Source organism: Apaloderma vittatum, unplaced genomic scaffold, assembly GCF_000703405.1.
Source record: "Apaloderma vittatum isolate BGI_N311 unplaced genomic scaffold, ASM70340v1 scaffold8775, whole genome shotgun sequence".
NCBI classification, from domain to species: Eukaryota; Metazoa; Chordata; class Aves; order Trogoniformes; family Trogonidae; genus Apaloderma; species Apaloderma vittatum.
Genome location: NW_009717596.1, coordinates 1 through 22,778, shown reverse-complemented (window position 1 = coordinate 22,778; position 22,778 = coordinate 1). Strand labels below are relative to the sequence as shown.

General features: G+C 35.9%; 1 protein-coding gene across 1 annotated transcript; it reads right to left on the bottom strand.

Moving 5' to 3' along the window:
* Positions 1 to 1,121: 1,121 nt before the first annotated feature.
* On the bottom strand, positions 1,122 to 21,728 carry LOC104269901 (serine/threonine-protein kinase ATR-like; the record flags this gene model as incomplete). The annotated part of the gene is made up of 22 exons (XM_009869961.1): positions 1,122 to 1,465; positions 2,818 to 2,923; positions 3,173 to 3,324; positions 4,246 to 4,399; positions 4,531 to 4,687; positions 5,583 to 5,733; positions 6,471 to 6,614; positions 6,931 to 7,131; positions 7,711 to 7,845; positions 8,539 to 8,771; positions 10,398 to 10,495; positions 10,916 to 11,058; positions 12,401 to 12,580; positions 13,104 to 13,263; positions 13,840 to 14,016; positions 15,232 to 15,409; positions 15,825 to 15,916; positions 16,498 to 16,589; positions 18,388 to 18,552; positions 19,444 to 19,622; positions 20,071 to 20,278; positions 21,591 to 21,728. Coding segments are annotated over 22 exons (3,417 nt in total), but the record flags the coding sequence as incomplete, so codon positions are not given.
* Positions 21,729 to 22,778: the final 1,050 nt, after the last annotated feature.

Here is a 22,778-nt window from a genome sequence, read left to right as displayed (position 1 = left end):
TCCAGCCTAGGCCAGTCTATGACTCTATGATCCTGTTGTCCGTGTGCGGGCAGCAGATCCTGTCCGTGTGCGAGGGAAACCAGTAACTGCCGTGGCAGGGCCAGGTGCAACCGGTCACTCTGCGGTCATTAGGCCGCCCTAACTCCAGTGTTCGCACACACCGTAACAGAAAACAGCATAGTACGTTCCAAAGATCTTACCAGGAAAAATCTTCAGATTTATGAGACCGTGACAAGACTGTCAGAGGATTACAGAGAAAAAACACCACTGTAACCAGTTGTTAACTCATTATTTAAATTTACAAAGTGCCTGGAGTTCAGCTGAACTAATACTCAAGTCTTGTGACAGCATCACCGTGATCAAAACCTAATCACATTGTTTGCCTCTCAGAATAGCAGAAACAAAAATACCATGCAAAAATTCTAATATCCTACCATAGAGTAAAAGAGTATAATTTTTCCTTTCCCTACAGTTTGGGTGCTTAGAGAACAAAGCATTACTGCAGGTTAGCACATGCCTTCTGACCATCCTAAGTTAAGTCTATTCTTGTCCATGTCAAAACACTTTTTCTGAAACAGTCTGAAAAACAGCGTAGTCACTCTTCACAAGGCGAGGAAGTGAGGGCCTGTCCAGAACTCCCAGAAGCCTGAATGGACGCTGAACACACAGACACACCCACAGCCTGCCTGCCCCCTTGGTGTCACAGACCTACCACCATGGTCCTCTAACCTTCAGTTTTGTTAATCTCCTTCACAAGGTTTTCTTCCTACAGCAGGCAAGGGCTAAGGAAACAGCTTCAGAACATTGTAACACTTTACCAGTAAGATTTAAGATATCAAATGCTTTTCTACACATAGCTGGGCCATATGGAAGAAAGTCAAAGGAAACCAAAATTCAAGGTCTACTGCTGAAAAGAAATACTGATTATTTTTAGAAAGTCCTTCTGAACTATGAGTGGAAAAAGTTGAAAGAACCATCTTATCAGTATAAAAACTTTAATGTCAGATTTTCTAATCTACAAATAAGCTGAATGAGAAAAATCTTTACAAGAATATACAGTAGAGTATAACACAGAGTTAGCTGAACTTGCAGTCTAATTTTTAAGCATAAGTCACACCTTACACATCTGCAAATGCATTGTATACTCTACACGTATTTCAGATTGATTTTAAGACTGTTCTGCTGGGTACAGTCAGAAATCTACAGAAGTAACCAATTATCACTGATGAGTACCTTCTCAAGAATATTATAGCTACATCTCTTTTAAAAGATGTTCGAAAGTGAACAAATTTCACATATATGGAGCCCAGCCCATATACATCTGGCAGAGCAGGTTGTCATCACTTGCTTCTTGAATAAGGTAGTGAACATGCCCTTCAATAGATAAGGGTAATCCTTTTATTCTGTTTCTAGTCTTAATGACACCTTGCAGCCGTTGTTCTATGTCAAGGACATGGGTTTTGGCCTGGAAACAAAGAAAAAGGGGAGAAAAATAAATATTGCTACTATCCATGATTTTCCACTTCTTAAAATAAAACGGCATTTATTAGGATGTGTTTGAAATCTGTATGCTAATTTAAAATAAAACCCAGATGTCTATACCACTTACTTTTAAAATAAAGGATATTCACTTCTAAAAAAAATGATACAATATTGGTCAGATTATAACTTTTGCCTTACATTTTTAGATAAAGTTTACCAGAGAAGGCTCTAAAAGCTATGCACATGTAGCATTAGAATGCTTTATTTCGTACAATTACTTTCAAATAAGTGCAAAATTCTTTCAGCCTTTTTCTTGGAATTCTAGATAAAATTAAAGAAGACATCTAGTCTAGAAAATTTAGACCAAACGTATGAGCAACTGGAAATGGAGAAGTCTAACAAGAGGTTGTGCTGAGTAACTCAAATGAGCTCTTCTGAGGCCCACTAGAGCGGCTAGTTCACACCAAATAAATTAACATAGTTTCTTTTAAAGCTCAAGCATAACACTGGCACCTATCTAGAAAATAACAGTTAACCTGTATAACTATGTGGGGTGGTCCTGTAGCTAAAACAAAGGAAACATAGACACAGCCTGGTTGATAATTGTTTCAAGACCAGAAGATTTTCTTTGCTCAAATAGCTCAGTTGTTTGTAATTTGTCCTTATCGTAGTTGCAGAATTTAGCAGATAAAGCCTGGGGAGCACTGATATTACACATGATTATGTTCACTAAATATTCCTTTTAAAGCAAAAAGAGACAAATCAGAATTTGTACAAAGAGGAAAGAGAGTAAATAAGTTGTGCAAGCGATATTTTGGATGAACAATACAGTATGTATCAGCAGCTACAAGAGAAACAGTCTATATGAAAGCCTAATTTAAACCAAGAATTCCTTGACATGTAACAAGGCACGTACTTATTCAATAATAAATATCCACTCATGAAAAGCACAAAAATACACATGGAAAGAACTCCAGATGCTATTATCTCTGTAAATCCAGAGGACTGTGCAATAGTCGGAGGGAGGAATAGCAAGAGTCTCGCCTAACCCATTGCTTCTGTTGATGTCCTTGATTTAGCAACACTACTAAGAGAATTATAAGCTCTCTTTTGTTTGGTTCTTTAGCAGACAAATTACATTTTCTATCAACAAAAATAGTCTCTTTATGGATAAAAGTTATGAACAGAGATAATCAACCAGAGGAAAATAAAATGAAAGAAAGAAAAAAAAAACACAAAAAACAACAGCAAGTTTTATTTAGAAAATACATAACTTGCAACCATAATGGACATTTGACATTTAGGTACCTTATGCCACACTTGTTTTAAACTAACCTTTTCATTGACAACTTCTCCAGTTTCGTTCACCTGTGCTTTTGTATTCCCTTTAACAGGTTTACTCCATTCCACAAGAGGATCATGGAGAAAAGTCTTTAAGACACTAAATAAATTAAAAATGAAAAAGGATGATACATATAATACATTTAATTTCCAAAACAAAACCACTGACAGGAGTCTAAAATTAGCACTGAATATTTGTATTATTTTCTATGTAACTGGATACCATAATAAGACTGAGCTGCATGATAGGCATGTGCTGGAATTGACGTAGACATCAGCAGTTATAATTTCAGATGTTTAGACTACAGGGTAGCTTTTTCAGACTTTGTAGCAAAAGCAGTTGCCCTACCTCATTAGAGGCTCCCTTTGATCACGCATAAGCCTCATTGTGACTTCACAAGCTCTTCGGAAGAGACCTTCTGTTCCCATTGGACCCATTCCGTTAACCATGTTGTGAGTGAGACGAAAAGGAACGATTTCCGGAACTTCGAAAGTTTCTCCCTTTACATTGATTAAAAAAAAAAAAAAAAAAAAGATATGCCCCAAGCATTTTTAGCATTATCAAAATAAAAGGTAACATTTGGATTGTTTTTAGGCTTTTCCCCATCTTTGCCAGTGACAGTTTCCTATCTGACAAGAGATACTTGCTCAAATCACAGGCTTTCTCAGCTGTAAACAGGAAATTACAGTGAATAAAGGATACCAATGTCCAAATAACCTTCCCCCCCCGCCCCGTTTTAATACAGGATATAAAATTTTGTTTGAAATATATATTGTTGCTCTGTAGACTCATGCAAAATGCTAACTTTTTAACAAATGTCTAAGCTTAAAAACAATTATTTCTTAAATTAAGGGATATGTAGGAAAATTTAGTTTATTTCTCCTGCTTTCTTTTTAGTAAGTCTATCTCTACCTCATTTATCTGAATTAAAAAGGGCACATGTCCCACACCAACAGCATCTTTCACCAGAAAACAATCCTACTCTAGCCACAAATTCTGCTGTTCATTTTTACAGTACCCTTTGAATTTTTGTGCTGAATTTGTGGGGAAAAAAACCAAAGAAGCTCTTCACAGCAGCAGAAGTCTGAATATAGCAATTACAGCTTTGTTTAGAGGATGGTAGAGGAGAAAGAAGAGTCATAAAATACAAACATTCTAAAATTTGTGCTATTTTCATGTATCCACATCAACTCATCTGATACTGGCTAAATCAAAAAGCTGGCTCTCATTAATGCTGTGTACAGAACAATCACATATTCTACGTATCCCAGACTACTGAGTATAAACAAGAAACAAAGTGTGAGAGATGACACAAGATATGTTAAAGGAAAAAAAAAGTAGTAAAAAACCCCAAGACATAGAAATTCATACCTTACATGAATGTAAAATAAGGAGCAAGTTCAGCAAGTGGTATTTCTTACCTTATTGAAAAGGCAGTTGAAATCCACATGCACACATTCACCAGTCAAAGAATCAAATAGGATGTTTTCACCATGACGGTCTCCTAGACCAAGTATGTAACCTACCATTGACATAACTGCAACAGAGCGACAATAGGCCGACCTGCTATTATACCTGCGGAAATAAGAATCAGATATGTCTAAGTCACTTCCTTGGGTTACCTGCCTTTATCCAGTAGTATCATTAATGTTTAGTGAAATACACAAAGTAGGTATTCTTGAACTAGCCCAATCCCAGTCACTCACCATGAAGTAGGATCAGGAAATGTTCTAAGGAACCATTCATGAAAGAGAGGAGGATGACGAGGCAGAAGGACTTCTTTGAACATCTTCAGCTTTTCAGACAAAGGTGCTGACTTTGGAAGCATATGCTGACGCAATTCTTTTCCAGTCATATAGATACCTGTAACAGACCTCACAATTAGGCAAAAGAAAACCCCAAATACAAAGTTTTATAAATACTATTACAATATGGTATTTTAGAAAAGATAAACATCTCCATGAAGTTGAAATAGATGAACAAATGGAAAATAACATGTAGAACATTGTGGTGGTGGTGTACTGGAAAATAAATAACTAAATTAAAAAAAACTATAATTTTATCTGCAAGAGAAGAACTTGTTTACAAGACACCAGTTTTACCAATCACCATGGTGTGGAGCGGGAGGAAACACACAGACAAAAAATCCCCACCCTCACAAAGCCATTCATTATATTCAGCTGAGATGTTTGGAGTACTAAACTCCCACACACCTGCATACATGCAGATCAGGTGTAAAATTTCCCCCCCCAATTTTATTTCACTCACCAGAAAGTTGCTTTGTTAACAAGAAATTCAAAAGAAATTTGATCTTTTCCCTGGAAAGTTGCTGTACCCTCAACCTTGGTTCAATTATAAATTATCTTCTTTATTTCACACAAATGTAAGAGAAAAGAAAAACAGCAAATCGAATCTAAAGAAAATGTCCATAAGACTTTTCTATTATTCAGTGCTGTCCACACATTCCCGTGCTGTAGGCACTGCTGCTGAAATGATTTACATCATTAAAGAATGTATTAAGATGATTTTATTATCAGTTCTCATAAAGAACACCAATTCTCTTTCATTTAAAAGCCTACCACATTCATGAAAAATAATATATTGCAGATAGTTAAAAACACATGTGACTGCATCTTCCTAGAATTTATTGTGATCTTTGCTGTTTGTCTCATTTACTAATTAAGACACAAGCCCTTTAAAAAAAAAAAATAAAATAAAATAAAATAAAATATCACTATAGTCTAAGACATTTCTTTACCTTTCTCCTTGTAAAGCTTTATCAGGATATTTCTTAAGCCAGCAGTATTGTTCACCCATTCAATTATGCCACATTCATCATTTAACGGAATAACTGCATAGGTTCGAATATGGAGTTCTCGCCTACGTGACTCTGCATCTTTTCTTAAGCACTATTCACAAAGAAAAATGAGATTAATAGATAACATAGATAGAATCAAAATGTATCAATAACATTAACCATTCCATCTATATGTATTTTCCAATCACTATTTAGAATTTAAAATTCCAAGTTTCTCTATCTGCAAATGCAAGCAAAATGCTCATCTGTTCTCCACAGTAAATTAAAAAAGATAATTTTGTAATAAAATAGTCAAACTGTATATAGCTTGTACGTTGCTTAAATGCCTTGAAAGTAGTATTTGAAATATATGTTTTGGTGTTTCAGAAAAGCTATCATTTGCTTTAACCTCATGGAAAACATGGTACCTTAACCTTAAGCATATTGCTGAGAAGTCAAATATACCTAAATTAAGAAGTGTGGCAACACTTCTAGTATGAAAAGATGAATTTACCTACTTCTCATTAAAGGAAATCAGAAAATCCTAAGTAACAAACAGCAGAAAGTTTGCAGTTTTTTATGGAATGTAAATAACCTTTCCTATATATTTTTTCTGGAATAACTAATTGTTTTGGCAAAACATTGCATTTCCTTATTGTTTTCACAAGTCCGTAATAAGTTATACATTGTCAATTACTATTGATTTCTGAAATAAGATATTTTGCAAAAGTTTTCCTTTAACTGGTGTGCTTTATCTGAAGGTAAGTTGTTGGGTTTTTTTTGTTACATAGTTCAGCATTTTGTTCTGGTCAATAATTATAATGCATCTCATTGACTAACTCATCAAACCTTATTAATAAGGGAGTTGAATTCCATGAGCCGACAGTCTTTTCTTAGATCATCTTTTGGTTTACACATCATAATGTAACATTTCCCATCTGAACCTTTTAAGGTGATCTTTTTTGGCTTTTGAAGTGAGGCAAGAATTTCAACCTAAGGAAAAAATTTAATTCTTTATTAATACCTGTATCAGATCACACAAAATGAAGTGTCTATCTGTAATAAATTACTGCAATCAACCGTGTTAGCACTTCCATGGTGCTACAGCATAATAACCTCAGGCCAAAGCTTTACCTAAGTACTAAGAGGCCATATCTGTCTCAGTTTGTTATGACAGAGGCCGCCCAATTTCCATGAAAGCCATTATGAAGTTTCCTACTCACTCCTCCATTTTTAGGGAACCAAGATGTATTTGCAGCTACATTTGTTTAACAAGAAGCTTAAAACAAGGTGCCAGCTGGAGGCTTACCGTATCATCAAAGCCAGCAATGTAGGCCCAGCATCCAGGAAAAGGGTCATGGCTAGCATGTGTACCAGGAATTGAAGGAAGAGTTGGTATCATTACAGATTGTAAGGGGATGAGAATTTCACTAAATGTGTACTCTTCTACTAATCTCTTAAGTGTTTTGAAATGAATATTCATGCTTAATGTTGAGTTGTTTCCATCAACCTTGGAAAAAACAAGTTGTTCAAAAGTTTACTGTAAACTCTTAAAATACTACTACTATTTCACATTAACTAATGAACAGAATAATAAATGCTTACTGTAATAAGAAAAATGGAAAATTACATTTGAAATTAAATGGGAGTGGTCAAAAGTAAATATATCTGACCTTTACGGCACCTGTGTTTTACATGCTGAATGTAAATACAGACTAATGAAAGAATAAAGGTAAAACTAAAATAAATTACCAAGTTCATTTTTTCATAAAAACCCAACAAATATACTTTTATAGTAAAACTCTGTGAAAGTTACTGTGCAAGAATCATACATGAAAACATAAAACAATGTAAAGTCCACACACAGTGAGATTTACCATTATGTACTGAAATATTCTATGTGCTCAATTTAGAGCTATTTTCTACTGGTTTTTGTATTTTTATTAAGTTAAAAAAAACTTTTACAAGTTAGTTTCTGTTAAATTGCAGTAATGTAATGAATTGGCTAACGAAAGCTAAGAGAAGCAGCTTTTGTATAATGTTTTTCAATAATCCTATTACATGCATTAATTTATTTTTTTGTAAATACCGGTTTGTTGCATAGTTCTAACAGCTTATCTGTTAGACGCGTTGCATCTCCAATAAATTTTCCTAACGATTCCTTCATGTGAATAGCTTTGTTTAGAATTTCCTTACATCTGTTGACACGCATAGGGTAAGAGGACTGAAAAAAGAAGAGAGATAAAATTTATTAAACAACAGTAAAAAAAAAAAGAATCCTAACACACACACACACACACAATTAATATATTCTTTTCTCTACCTATTGCTTGTCCTATGTAAGGTATGGAAAAGGATGTTCTCCAAATGAAATTTCGTACCTGAACAAGTACTGAAGCGGTACGGCTGGGGAGTGTGTGTGTCTGCGTTATTATTTTCCAAAACCACCCTTGGGAGTTCCACAACATAAAGGCCAATATTCAAGAATACGCTAGTGTATCCTGAATGTTATTTCACCAGCCTTAAAGAAATAGTATGCAACATGCTTTCAAATTACCTTAGTACTGGGTATAAGGACTAAGTAGTATATCTACTTCATTTTAATCAAGGCGGAGAGTCGATTATTTCATTATAAAACTGGAAATGCTATTACCATTATTAAAACCAACAAAATCCGTTGTCCATAACTACCTAATGCATCAGCTATTTGTCATTCAAATTTCCTTTCCTAATACACCATACAAGTCAGGATGCATGTTAGCATTCTAATTAGGAACAGGTAAACTGTAATCTGAACTTTAGACTGAAAATCTCAATTCCTTCTTATCTTAAAGTAAAATAGGTTATTTTCACATTTCTCTCTGATGAAAACATATCTAGAAGCTAAATAAAGGCGTAGCTATGCTTATCAAGATACCTTCGACACAGCAGTCATCATCCACATTGCTTGCTGTGGATAGGCTAAAAACACTTTAGCAACAATCACCATCAGAACTGCAAAGACTTCATCATGAGAATGGCAGATTCGGGAGATTAACTGAGAAAAAGCTGTCAGAAACTGGTAAGGTGCCAAATGATTTGCGTGCTCTGTAATCACTTTATTTATTTTAGCTAAATCATTTTTCATTTGAACACGTTCTGAACGACTAGCTGAAAAACACAAAAGGACAAGATTATATTCTTCTTTTTTCCATTGGAAATGTAAACTCATTTAAATCAAGCCTACAGAAACATAGTTTCATATGTAAAAAAAACTCAAAGAAAAGGAAAAGCTCTTACTATAACGTTCTTGATAACACAGCATAAAATGACTTAGTACATATGCTAACTGGAGTAACGAGAAACAAACAAGCAAAGGCAACAGGAACATGGAATACATGGTATTAGAAAAGCGCTCTCCTCATACTCCTAAAATAAAACATCTATTACTTCTCTAAAGCGATGCAATAGCACAGAACAAAACAGAAACACGCCATTGGGTTTCCTCAGTAAATAAATTCCAATGTTCTTTAGCAGAAAGGAAATTAAGAAAGTCTTTTTACAAGGGCTGAAAATAGCGTATCTGCTCCTATGTCCACCCCTGCCCCTGAGGACCCAGCATAAGAAGCATCAGAATGAGAAGCATCAGCACCACAGAAAGCAGCAGCCAAATTCAGTTGACTTCAGTGTATAGAACCAGCTCGGGATCAAGAAGCCACAACTGTCTGCTTCACTCCAGATCTGCTGGCAATGTTTGCAATTTCATCTGCCACCCAAAATGCATCTAGCTTCACATGACTTGATGCTGCCTACAAGACTTTCTTCTTTCATTTAATTTTCAGTAAAGTTCCTTCAACAACTGCAATCAAGACAAATTGGTAGAAAGCCCCTAAAGCGTAACATTTTACTGTAGCAAGTGCATATAAAACAAGTGCTCATTATTAATGAGTCAACTTTGAAGAGGTGATAGGTGACACGAAAGGATTTTCCCAAAATTTGTTTATTAAGTTATCTGAAGAACAATGTTATGTCATTATTCAAAAAAAGGAGTTCTGCAGGATTTAATTAAAATTATTAATATTCTCCTATTAACATCTTGCAATTTAAAAGAATAATTATACTTGCTTGCGTATAATCTCAGCCAATAAGCCTAAAAATATACTTTACTGATCTTCCATAGAATCATACATCATAAAATCATAGAATGGTTTGGGGTTGGAAGGGATCTTGAAGATCATCTTGTGCCGCCCCTGCCACGGGCAGGGACACCTTCCACTGGACCGGGTTGCTCAGAGCTCCATCCAACCTGGCCTTGAATGCTTCCAGGGAGGGGACATCCACACCTTCTCTGGGCAACCTGTTCTGCTGTCTCACCACACTCACAGTAAAGGATTTCTTCCTAAGATCTAATCAAATTATACCCTCTTTCAGTCTGAAACCATTACCCCTTGACCTGTCTCTATATTCCCTGATAAAGAGTCCCTCCTCATGTTTCCTGTAGCACCCTTTAAGTACTGGAAGGCTGCTAAAAGGTCTCCCTGAAGCCTTCTCTTCTCCAGGCTGAACTGCCCCAGCTCTCTTAGTCTATCCTCACAGGGGAGGTCCTCTAGCCTCCTGATCATTTTTGTGGCCTCCTCTTGACCTGCTCCAATAGTTTCATGTCCTTTTTATGTTTGGTGACCCAGAGCTGAACACAGTACCCCAGATGCAGTCTCACAGAGCAGAGAATATTCATATATAATAGCCATATATTCAGAAGTATTAAACAGGAAGCATGCCTGTGAAAAAATGTTCTACCTTTATCACATTCATAGGCCTTCGCTCCAAAGTCCAGCCACAAAGAGAGCATTCTTGGCATTGACTGATAGATGAACTGGTTTCCATACTGTAGAGACCTGTGATTATGTGTTTAAATCACAGCACGTTACTGACACATTTTAGAAGTATTACAAATTTTATATCCTTATTTCTTTCACATTCCATTCTAGACTTTAGAAATCTATGTTCAGCATTTTAATGCATCTGCAACAACAAAAAGCTTATTAATATACAAAGGTTTTGGTTTTATTAATCAAAACTGCAGATGAAACAACTCTTATTTAAGACAGACAACTGCTTAGTCACTAGGCAGAAGTAAAATTCATTAGGTATGAAAACAAAAAGAAAGTATGTATATTTTGTTTTGCAATACCACATAAAAATTGAAGTCAGTCCAAATTGCTGAAAGAAAATATATTCCTGTCAGATGTTTTTTTTCTTTTAGTATAGGATGACTCTTTCTATAAAAACTAAGCAAAGTTCCCCTAGGGTCTAACCTCCCAAAATGATGAACTATGTATCTAATCAGATCTCCTTGTTTTTCCATCTTGTTGTCAGTTACCATTGGCATTAATTTATCATAGTATTTAGCAAGATAAAAATGTCCATCTTCCCATTCTGGCAAGAAAATCGTAACATCCTGCAACAAAATAAAAAAGAGATATCTTGAGAGGATGCTAAACTGAAAATAAAGAAATAAAACAATAATTAAAAAACCCTCAAGAAACAAGAATCTTGTAAGTTACCTTTGTGCAAGTATGTGCAAAAAAAAGTATTTATTGTAACTTTGTAACTCCAGAAATTGTAATTTTGCCCTCTGAGATAAATGCTGGTGCAAACTAGAAGTTTGTTTTAAAAATACTTTTATATTTGGAGACATCAAGTTAATTCAAGACAGGATGGTATACGATTCTTCAAATAGGAAAGATTATAGTTCCATTAAATATATTGTAATCAAGTTCCTGATTCTGATAAACTCAGTATTGAGTTTCTTTCAGTTTTTTGAAAAGTGAAACAGCAGGATGGTAACGGTTGTGCTCAATGATCTTAAAGGTTCTTTTTAACCTATATGATTCTGTTTTTCCCCACTTCTGTTTTCCTTCTAAATCATGTTTAAAACAAAAAATTGTGTGACATATATTAGAAAACAAATAACTTAGCAAGTAGCACATCCATTCTCTAATAACACTGGCTTGTTTCCAGTGCCAATACTTAGCAGAGAATTCTAAGTTTTATATTTTAATGTAATCCAACAAAATGTCACTAGTTTCCATTATTTCAACCTTCATTTGATTTGATACCCATTAAATTTTTCTCTAAGTGACTCATACAGAAGTATTTCAATTGGTAAGACAGCAGTAAGCATTAATAGTATCGAATGCCAAAACTTGGATAGGAAACATACTACTTTTAAGGAAGCCTAATATCTTCACCTCCTACTGGTAAAGTAGCAGCCAATTATCAACCAATGCCAAAATAATATTTCAATGGCATAGCAAGAGGAAGCAGTGTAGTGCTACGGTGTTGAAGCATATCAGTTGCCTCTTTTCCTAGTTTTTCAGAGACTGAAAGCATATTAAAGTACAGTTTTAAGTCCTACCAGAGAGAGAAGTAACACTGAAGTGTATCACAATGTGTTACCTCATTGTCTATTTAGAGTAGTCCACACTTGTAAGGAGCTCTAATTTGTGCATGTGTAAGAAAGAAGCCATGCTCTTGTAATTTTTTACTTTAAAAGAGATACATCAGGTATTTTTAGCTTCCAGTGCTGGGAACTGTGGACTTCTCTATACTGACATGTTATATTAAAGCTATTTCAGACAAGAACCACCACGTCCTTCTTACACATTAATACACCATTTAATCCCACTGATGTTATCCTTGGTTGACATCATCAGAAGCATAATGATGGCTTATTTAAGGGATATATTTTTACCATTACTCAAAGCCACTGTCTTTTTAACTCTAGTATACCAAATTACCTTATACTTTTTCATAACCGCATTGCTTTCAAAGTTAGCAGTTTCTTCCATAAATCTGCCCACTAGCAGCATTGCCTGACCATGGATGAGCTGATTTTTGCTATTGCACTGTGCTTTATTTTCAGAGAAACATAACTCAACTCCCTTCTGTAGAACAATGAGTGCTTGATGAACCTCACCCTAAGGGAAAAATGAAAACATTTTATGTACTTTAAATAAGAAAGACGTAAAACTTGTAACTTACAGTTGTTATTAAAGCAAAGCTGTGTTCCTGAGTGTGTTCTAGACCATTCTGTCTGCAGTAACTGAGTATCACTGACTTCAAATGCCTATCTTAGCATCGCTGTCACGTTAGGTTTACTACAGGAACTGCTCCCATGTTTGCTACCTACCTCTTTTAGTTAAAAAGATACAAATTAAGGAGAGGTCTATTATTAAAATAATTTAAATTTGCCTTAACTGGGGCAGGGAATCCACTAGCTTTATGCACAGCTGGCAGAAAAGTCAATGGATACAGAAAACGGCTGACTAGCAGTCAGAGGTAAAGACTTCCCATGGCTCAGCTTCAGTCAGAACGTGTTGATAGTCCCAGATCACGTATTTCATTCTATGTATACTGATTGTGTACCTGTTTTTCTTGAAGACAACTGAGGATTACTTTCTTGCATTGTAAGAAGGTAATTTCCATTTTTATTTTCTTTACCTTGGACCAGAGCCACTTTGCTCTTTCTATGTAAAGTTCTGAGAGCGTAGATTCCCCAGCATTCAGAAGAGCGTTATAAGCAGTCTGGTGATGACCAGCTTTTCTCGCAACTCTAGCACTCTGGAGCCAACACTGACCAACAAGCTCACTGTAATCCTGGCTGCAAAGACATTTTTGGAGAAAATGAAAAATTTCAGTCATTACTCTACTTTACAATCTGCAGTAAATACCAAAAATGTGTCAAAACACAAAATTCCTCAGTAAGCTAAATACTATACAGTGATAACTTAAAATTATTTCTAATACACCTGTTCCACCTTTTTTCATTTAGGTCTAGAAACAAATACCCTTCCCCCATTTCTCCCTTGTCTTTCCTACAGAGATGACTTTTCCCACCTATTTTGATGGTACTTAGTAATACTGGAGAAGATTGCTTTTGTCTACAACATAAATTTCCACAGAGTGTTAGCTTCTCTCTTCTAACATGCATAGGAAAACTAGAATATTATTGAAAAGGTTAGCTCAGTCAGTAGAGCGTAGCACTAACAACGCTAAGGTTGCGGGTTCGATTCTCGTTCAGTCCCCATGTGTTGCCTGATCTAGTCGAGAGGTGGCGTCCCTGGCGGCAGGGAGGCTGGATTAAAATGATCTCTAAGGTCCCTTCCATCTTAGGCCATTCTATGATTCTATGATTCTATGAAAATACAACGTAGACAAGAAATAGTCATGTTCTCACCTTTTACTGAGACTAAGCAAAGCCCTTCTCAGGGCTAGAATGGGTTCTTTGGCTCTGTAAGAGTTTTGAGTCATTTCAATACGAGCACACCAATTCAGGGAATCTCTACCATGGTCATCATGTAGTTGCTGAAACATTGGTCCAATACTATGTTCCAATTCACACAGCATATGCAGCCTGTGATAGTAAAATAAACTCAAAAAGTTGTTGAAAATTGGTTGCTGGTTGAGATATATGCAAGTTTTACAAAGCTTTTGCCTTTTTCATTCTAAAAGCTAGCCATGTAAGTAATTTCAAATAGTAGGATTTCTTTTAAAAGCAAATATGCAGCAAAACCAAATACAGAGAATCAAGGATTTGTAAACTGATTAGTTATTCTCTCACTATTCCTTTGCTAAGTTTCTGAATATGGAGACAACAAAGATCAATTGGACAGGAAGTCTACTTCCTCTTTAGGCGGAATCTTTTGAAATTTTTTTTATCCATTACTTTCAAAAATCCCATTTTAGAGGCAACATACCATTACTTAAACATCTCCTATATAATAAAGTTACTATATTTATTTAAAAATACAATTATTATTAGCTGTCACTATGAAGCTACAAAGCTGAGAGCTTGTAAACACCACAGTTCTCATTGGCAGAATCTAAGAGAAGTGGGTATATCAGATAGAGAAACATCGACTGAAGGCTTCCGAGTAGCCCAGATCAACGGCTAAACTGAACTATTTTGAAACTCTTCTTTCTCAAAACTGAAACTTCATGTCCTAAATAAAGTAACACTGCAAAAATACCAACAGAAAGCAGAATTATGAAGTAATTAAGAAATATTAAGGAGTAATGAAGAAATATATACTTCAACTGGCTAGTTTCATGCATTATCTTGCCATAAGGATGCATTTACAAAGCAGAAGTACTAAGCCTTTACCAATAAAAAAGGGCTACTCATTTCTAATCTGCCATAGCCAAGTTCAAAGTTTATCAAAAAGTAAAACTATGGAAAGGGACGTGGTTTCAATTCTTATAGCATTTTATTGATAAAAGTAGGGAGTGCTTTTAGGTAACTAAACAGATTAAAAGCAATGCTCTTCAGTTAATGGAGTTATTTGCCTATGTGTGCTACTTTTAGCACAGAATTAAATTGTTGATTTGTATTACTGATGTTTGTATAAACTTGCTTGCCGACGTTGAAAGACTGTACCTAACAGTTTTATTGTGAATATAAATTCCCAATGAATCAAAGGTTACCAGCTAGGTGAGTATTTAAAAAAAAAAAGAAAGTGTCATAAAACACACGTCAGTACCATTTATTGTGGAAATGCAAAATTCTTGCTTCTGCATACTTGATTATATGATTTCTGAATTTGAAAATAGTGGCATGAAAATCAGAAACCTGATAATGTGTTCATATCCTCGCTGATAGGATCCTCTTTCAAAACTTGCTGCTGAAAGGGGTACAATCTGTTCTGCTCGAACAACCTTGAGTGTTTCATAAAAAGCTGCTTCATTTTTCTTCTTGGCTGATAACAACAAATGTCCTAGTCTGACACTCCATGTAGTGGACTTCACATCTTTGGGGAGAAAAAAAAAAAGCCGCCTCTCAAACTCTGTTTCTTCAAGCTGCTTAATTTGAACATGCTAATTTGTCTTAACATACTACTGAAAAATATGTTTTTCTCAGAGCTAATTAGCTGAATTTTAGAAATACTGTATAATTTCATCCTACAATCCAGCCCCCTCCAAATCCAAACACACACAGAAGAAATCTCACCTTACACTCACTTGAAATTCCTACTCAAAGACTACACAGTACTATCAAATATATTTATAAAACCTAGAAGACTGAGAACCAACCCTCCTCCTCGAGTAGAACCCAAGACTAAAAAATTACAACAGCTACCCTTTAATTAAAAATGATTAGAGTAAAACATAACACTTGTTCAGAAATGTGAGAAATACTCATATTTTGTTATCATGATAACTTACCCGAAGCCAAATAATTTTCCAGTAAATCCCATTGTGACAGTTTCCAGGCTGCTTCCACTCTGTAAGTGTTCAATTCAGAAATCCATTCAGACCTATTAAAGAAAAATAAAGCCAATGAAAGTCTGTGATTAACTAATTTTCTTTCCTTCCCCCCCAGTATGTCAATTCTACATTATATTAGCAAATATTCTTTATATAAAACTTTTCTTACTTGAGGCAAAGTAAGCTTGCTTTTAATAAAATTCAATAAAGCCAAAGGATATGCACCGATAACAACAGCTCCACAACAACAAATTCAATTACCAAGTAATGTATTTAACTTTTATGGCACATTCTAAAAACGACTATCTTCCTATCCATTTATCCTATTAAGATACAGAGTAGCTATGGACCCAGGAACATGCAGGAGAATAAATGAAAGATTCAGTTTAACAAACTTAAACACTTTTCAACACTGTACATAGTGCAGACAGAAAGTACTAACATTTGTGGACGTCTTGAAATAAAAATTAATAAAAAAAGTAATTAAAGTTTTCTAGCTTCACATTGCTAATTGCATGTGCTTGGTAAGCCTCGAATTCTTGATAACACACAAAAATGGCTACAGAGACACAACTATAACATAAGAGTTTCATATTACTTAAATAAACATTGTATTAAATGCCTACAGTACCTGTTTGCAAGCACTCCATTGACCTGAGTAATTACAGTAGATAACTGACCAAGGCCTAACATGGATTTCACTACACCATGATAATGAATAATCTAGAAACAGAAGGGGAAAAAAACCAACAAGCACATGTTAAAGAAACTGCGCATGAAATTCATGGTAGTCTGCAGGAGGAAATATGTCTATTTGGATGCTTTTTATAATATGAAAAGATATAACCAATTGCACCATAAGCTAAATGAACATTCAAAAATAAAAGAAGTCTACATTTACCAGAGAACTTATATCACCACTGGCAATTTTTGAAACATGCTTCACCACAAATATAATTTGATGTTAATTTATTAATATCCATATCAGAGCTGTGAATAAAAATTTGTTTTAAAGAAACAAACAACAACAAGCAGAAAAAAGTCACAAGAAGGAAATAACCCCAAGGCCCAAAACACAGTTCCACTCTTCACAAAAATGTTTTCATAGAATCATAGAATTCTATCAGCTGGAAGAGACCTAGAAGATCAAGTCCAGCCTTTGGTCCAGCCCTATGAACCAACTAAACAACACAAAGTCCACTCGTCCCTTAAACACCTCCAGGGACAGTGACTCAACCACCTCCCTGGGTAGGTTTTTCCAATGCCTGACAACCCTTGCAGCAAAGAAGTTCTTCCTAACATCCAACCTGAACCTCCCCTGGCACAACTTAAGACCATTTCCCCTTGTCCTATCACTCGCCACTAGGGAGAACAGATCAACCCCCATCTCGCTACAACCTCCTTTCAAGTAGTTGTAGAGTGATAAGGTCTCCCCTCAGTCTCCTCCAGGCTAAACAGCCCCAGATCCCTCAGCCATTCCTCATGCGACACATGCTCCAAATCCTTTACTCACTTGATAGTCTGCCTCTGTACCCTCTCCAGCACCTCAAGGTCCTTCTTGTAGTGAGGGACTCAAAACTGGACACAGCACTCGAGGTGAGGCCTCATCAAAGCTGAGTACAGGGGAATGGTCACCTCCCTGCTCCTGCTGACAACACTGTTCCTGATACAAGCCAGGATGCCGTTGGCCTTCTTGGCCACCTGGGCACACTGCTGGCTCATGTTCAGCCAGTGTCCATCAACACCTTCAGGTCCCTCTCTGCCTGGGAGTGAATCTAGGCCATCAAAACACTCTACTATACTTGCTATCAGCTGTGTTATCTCTGTTTCAAAGGGAAGTGCAAGAACCCATAGGGACATCCTAGTCTAGGAAACTTTTAACCAATTTCAAATGTAGAAAAGATAATACAAGTCTTCAACTTTCTTTTTGCATTTATTATGACATCTCTGGTTATTCACTTTGGCATATGGAAAGTATGATATTTTTCCAGTACTGCTCAGCTTTACAGTACCTTATATGTTTCAAATAAAGGAAGAAAAAGGGAAACAGAAGACAAATAATTGTAAGGTTCTTTTAATCAATTTCCAATTACTCTTCTATTATGCACATTTTCCCTGGAAATCAATAATAAAAAACAGTAAGTCAGAATTTCTGTCAATTAAAACTGTGGTAACTTGCTTTAATAGTTCTCTTGGCATGTATCAGTACTGACTGATACTTAAGCAATCCCAGTTCCAGGCCTTTCCAAGCAAAGGCTGAACTTTAACTGGTAACCTGTCCTAGCATAACCCAAGCATAAGCATCCAACTATTAACCAAAGCCTAAAAATTACAGTATAAACCCAGCAAGAGATATGTTTCAGTTCTTAAGACACTTAAAACAGGAATAATCAATCAGCAACTGCCACAATAAACTCTTATCTTCTGATTCTACTTAAATACACCAAAGCAGTATTTTTGGCTTAATCTTTTTATTTAAAAAGATTTTTTTTAAAAAACCAATAATTTGTCTTGTATTTACCTGATCAGGTTCTAGCTGGATAGCTCTGTCATAACAGGCTGTTGCATCTCTTAACAAGCCAATACTTTCATGTTCAAGGATTTGCTCTTTGAGAGATGGTTCTGCTTTCCGAATTGCGCTTACCCCAGCTACTCCATCTGGTTCATGCATAGCAGCATACAGTTTCTTCATCAAAACAGAATTGGAAATGGACATTAAAAATAAATCTAAGATAACAAGAACTTATTTTATATATAACATGCTCAGAATCACACACTTTCTTGAAAATGGAGAATAAACTGCTCTGTAAGACTTCTTGGCACTAAGCTTTCATGGAAAATGTCAGTTTTGCTACTTCCAAAGTTGAGCCCTACGTTTACTTAGCATATGGCAATATTCATGATCATACTACAGAAAGAATAACAAAGAATAACCTATCAAGTTAACTGAAACAATCTGTATATAAGGGCAAAACAAATATCCTATTATTATATGATAAAGTGGTATAACATGAATCTGCAGATTACTTAAGATGGAAAAGCAATATACTAAGATTTTCAAATTTGAAGTATCACTGAGGAATATAAATCACAAGAAACCACAAACAGGCTCATCCTACAGGCTAAAATACTTCTTAAAAATAATTTAAATAGTTCTAAACAACTTCAGCACTAGCTATTTCTCTAGAATAAGCCATTCAGCTTTCCTTCAAAAGTGCTTTGGTTGGGTTGGTTTTTGTTATTATAGTTGGCTGTGTTTTCTCTGAAAAAAGGCACAGAGTTAACTAAAAGCAGCATATGCTGCAATTACAACAAAAGCCCATTTAACTATTTTCAGGATTTTACAATCTTTCAATACACATTAGAAAGCTACTCCTTCCCTTTTAATTAAGAAGCACGCCAAGCAAGGGGAAGTACTACGTTTTGCTGATAGATGACTTAACACTTGTATCCAATGGCAAGAGCCTGAGTATCTCTTTTCTTTGCAAATCAAAGAAGACTTTGGCAGAGCATTATTTATCTAAGCCTGTTTTCATTTTAAAATAAAACAAATAAAAACCAAAAAGAACTTCAGAACCTGAAGAAATCCAAGATGTTCCTGAATATTTTGTTTCTTCTCTGTGATGAATGATTCAAAGTGCATCACAGCCCTTGTGTACGCCTTAGAGCGAAAGGAAGCCACAGCTAGTGCATCCTGAGGTATGAGGTCTAGAAAACGTGTCACATTTTGATACTCTCCATAGTCTTCACTTGATGCTATAGAAAACAGAAATTTTAAAAGGTCTGTCAATTGAGATTTCTTTTACAAGAATTACCTTATGTATCAAAATTCAGTTAATTAATTTAATAACATAGTGAGATACTCTGATTAATTTAAGAACACATTTTTCTACCCTGTAAACAATAATTTATTCATAACAATCACGGTGAACTTCCTACATCTTTCAAGACAGCACGGAATGTGTTAAACCAAACCTTTAGTAAACTATCAAGAAATTAACATTTCATTTTTTAATTCTGAAAGTGTATTTCTCGCAATGGGCATTAAGCAATGGTTTTGGAGGTTAAAATCACAGTAAGAGAGTAAGAAATCATAAAGCAGACTAACATACTATAGTAATATTGCCTTCTTAAACAGTCAATTATTAAGTGGCAAATTTAAATACCTATTTCAAGAATGTAAAAAACACTTTACATCACTCACTTTTTAAATCACCTCTGTCTCTGCTAGACTTGCTATTATTTTTCTCAGCAATAAGTATCTGAAACTTATGTCTAGCCCACTGAGTTAGATGATCAAGCATGGAGAACACAGTCTGTGTGCTCAGCTGACTTAGATCTGATGCGCTGTCTTCAAGTCTCCTGGTAGACTGGTCATCGTGTTTCAGAACAGCCATAATCTCCACATAAACCTAGACAAACAATATAATAAAAGACAGAAGTGCTATACAGACATAAAAATAGTAGGAAATAGCAATTAACACAAAACTAAAACACTAGATACTTTAATTGTGTATTTTAATAACAGAACTTATTTGTAAGCTCTGTTTGTCCCACAATCTTAAGATGAAGAAATGGTAAACCAAGTAGCAGTTGTCCGGAGAGTCCATACAGCGAGAAAGTGTTTGAAAAGCAAACCCTTGGATTTGGAATAACCATCATGATTACTAGAATTTTAGGTTACAAGACAACAAATGCTACTAGAGTTCAACCGCAAACACAAGACTTGAAGTTTTGTGAGGAGTCAAGTTAACTACCAGCTACCAGATCACAGACCTACTTCTTGGCTACTTTTAAGTAAATAGTATGCTGAAAGACCTGCTTCTTGTTTGTTTTTTAGACAACAGAATATGACTTAACATACATAACAGATGCTTATTGTGGATGTACTTGTTCACACAACAAAAATCTTCACGCATCTCTGCATACCCGCAATGTTTAAAAGAAGATATCTTTGCTGTGAAATTTCAAATTAATACAAGGCAAGGCATAGTTTTCAGCCTCTTCAACTTTTGCTAAAGCAAACTGAAGGAGAGCAGACTGGATGACTCTTTTCCCTCCTGTCCCTGCTTTTCTATAAGATATCTATGAATTCTGCTTTGCATGAATCTGGTAGCTAAACAGTTTCCCCATTTACAATTTTGTAAGCATATACAAGGGAAAGAAAAAGATATGTGTCTGAATCCTTGGAAGTATACGAGTTCAATCTATTCCTTATTTGTGTTCCACTCGCTTCCTCTTTGTACCAGCTCTGTTACTCTAGCTCTTGATGTTACTGCAGTCATAATTAACCGCATAATACCTCAACCTAGGCCCTACTGAAGAAGTAGATGAAAACCTACAGGAAAGCAGTTCAACACAAACTTGTGTGAGTATATTCAAAAACCTGGCAGAAAATCTGTATTATTAATATAGGGAAAGGAGTTCAACATCTACACAATTTGTTCCTGTAGGTCTACCTTAATTCTGCAGAACTGAATAGGTTTTAGAATCATAGAACGCCTAGGCTGGAAGGGACCTTAGAGATCATTTTAATCCAGCCTCCTTGTCGCCAGGGACACAACCTCTCGACTAGATCAGGCAACACATGGGGACCGAATGGGAATCGAACCCGCGTCCTTGGCGTTGTTAGCGCCATGCTCAACTGACTGAGCTAACCAGCCCCCTAGGAAGAACAGGTCCTGAACATTCCTACAAAGAACATCACTATTTTAAATTTTTCACCTCTTGTTGATCCTCTTGACTGCATCCCAACAAAACATAGACAAGGATGTGTGGAAGCAGATAAATTGTCACTTTATAGTCATTCTTCATCATAATACTGCAGCAATCAAAAACTTTTCTGGCAAGGTCATGTCGTACCTATAAAAAAAGTTTATTTCCAGGAAAAGTGTGATTAGAATACTGCAAATCTGTGAAAAACTAATAGATTTCTTTTTGCTGAGAAACACAAATTCCAAATCATTTTCAGATACCAGGTTTATCAGATGTAAACTTACTACAAGGATGACATATGGCAGCCACTCTTATATGCATCAACTGCTGACACCTCAAAAAGACAGGCAAGCATTGCCTACCTGTTCCATTTTTCTATATTTTCTACATCCATGTGAACCTGCACTAGCCATAGAAAAAGCTCTCAAGGGTGAGAGTCTGCTACTGCACTCAGCCTCTCTTCTCCCCTTAAAAGCTTGCAAAAAGTAGGAAATGACATAGACATTCAATTCCTCTCTGTCTCAGAATAATAACAGTGTAGCTACTGGGCTATTGCAATTAAATTCAATTCTTAAACTAGCATTCTGGTTTAAGTTAAACTGAACCAATTCTGTTCAGTCATTTTACTTTTCAACTCAGTCTCTTCTAAGAGGCTGCACTTTCTGAAGGTAACAGCACATTTTTGCAGACAGTGTCTGCTACTAGAAGTGATAATGCCCAATGCTTATAGTTGCTACCAGAGACTGGTATGCAGAAGGGCTCTTGCTTATACTTGCTCCTGTAGTGACCAAGGTCACCACTAAATTTTATATACCAAATGGGTGCCAGGAAGCAAAAGAGGTTTCAAGAAAGTAAAAGGATCGCACCTCTGGGGAGGAACCGACAGGACAAGTGATCCAAATCTGACCAACAAAAGTATTCCATTCCAGTTACACCATACTCAGTATAAATATAAGGGATCGTGAGGGTTAAGCCCTTTCTTCAGTGGCCGATGTCCAAGGAGTACTCCTTCTGCCCTTGATTCTGATCCCTGAATTCCCAAATCCAGCTCCTATACCCAGTTCTGATTTGCTGCTCAGTCTAGGACCTCCCTCGTTACCTGCCTCCTCTGCAGCATGAGTGGTGATTGCTGGGTGCGGGGGAAGGGGAGGGAGGGAAGTTTAGTTCAATATCAAGTTTGTATATACTCGTATATAT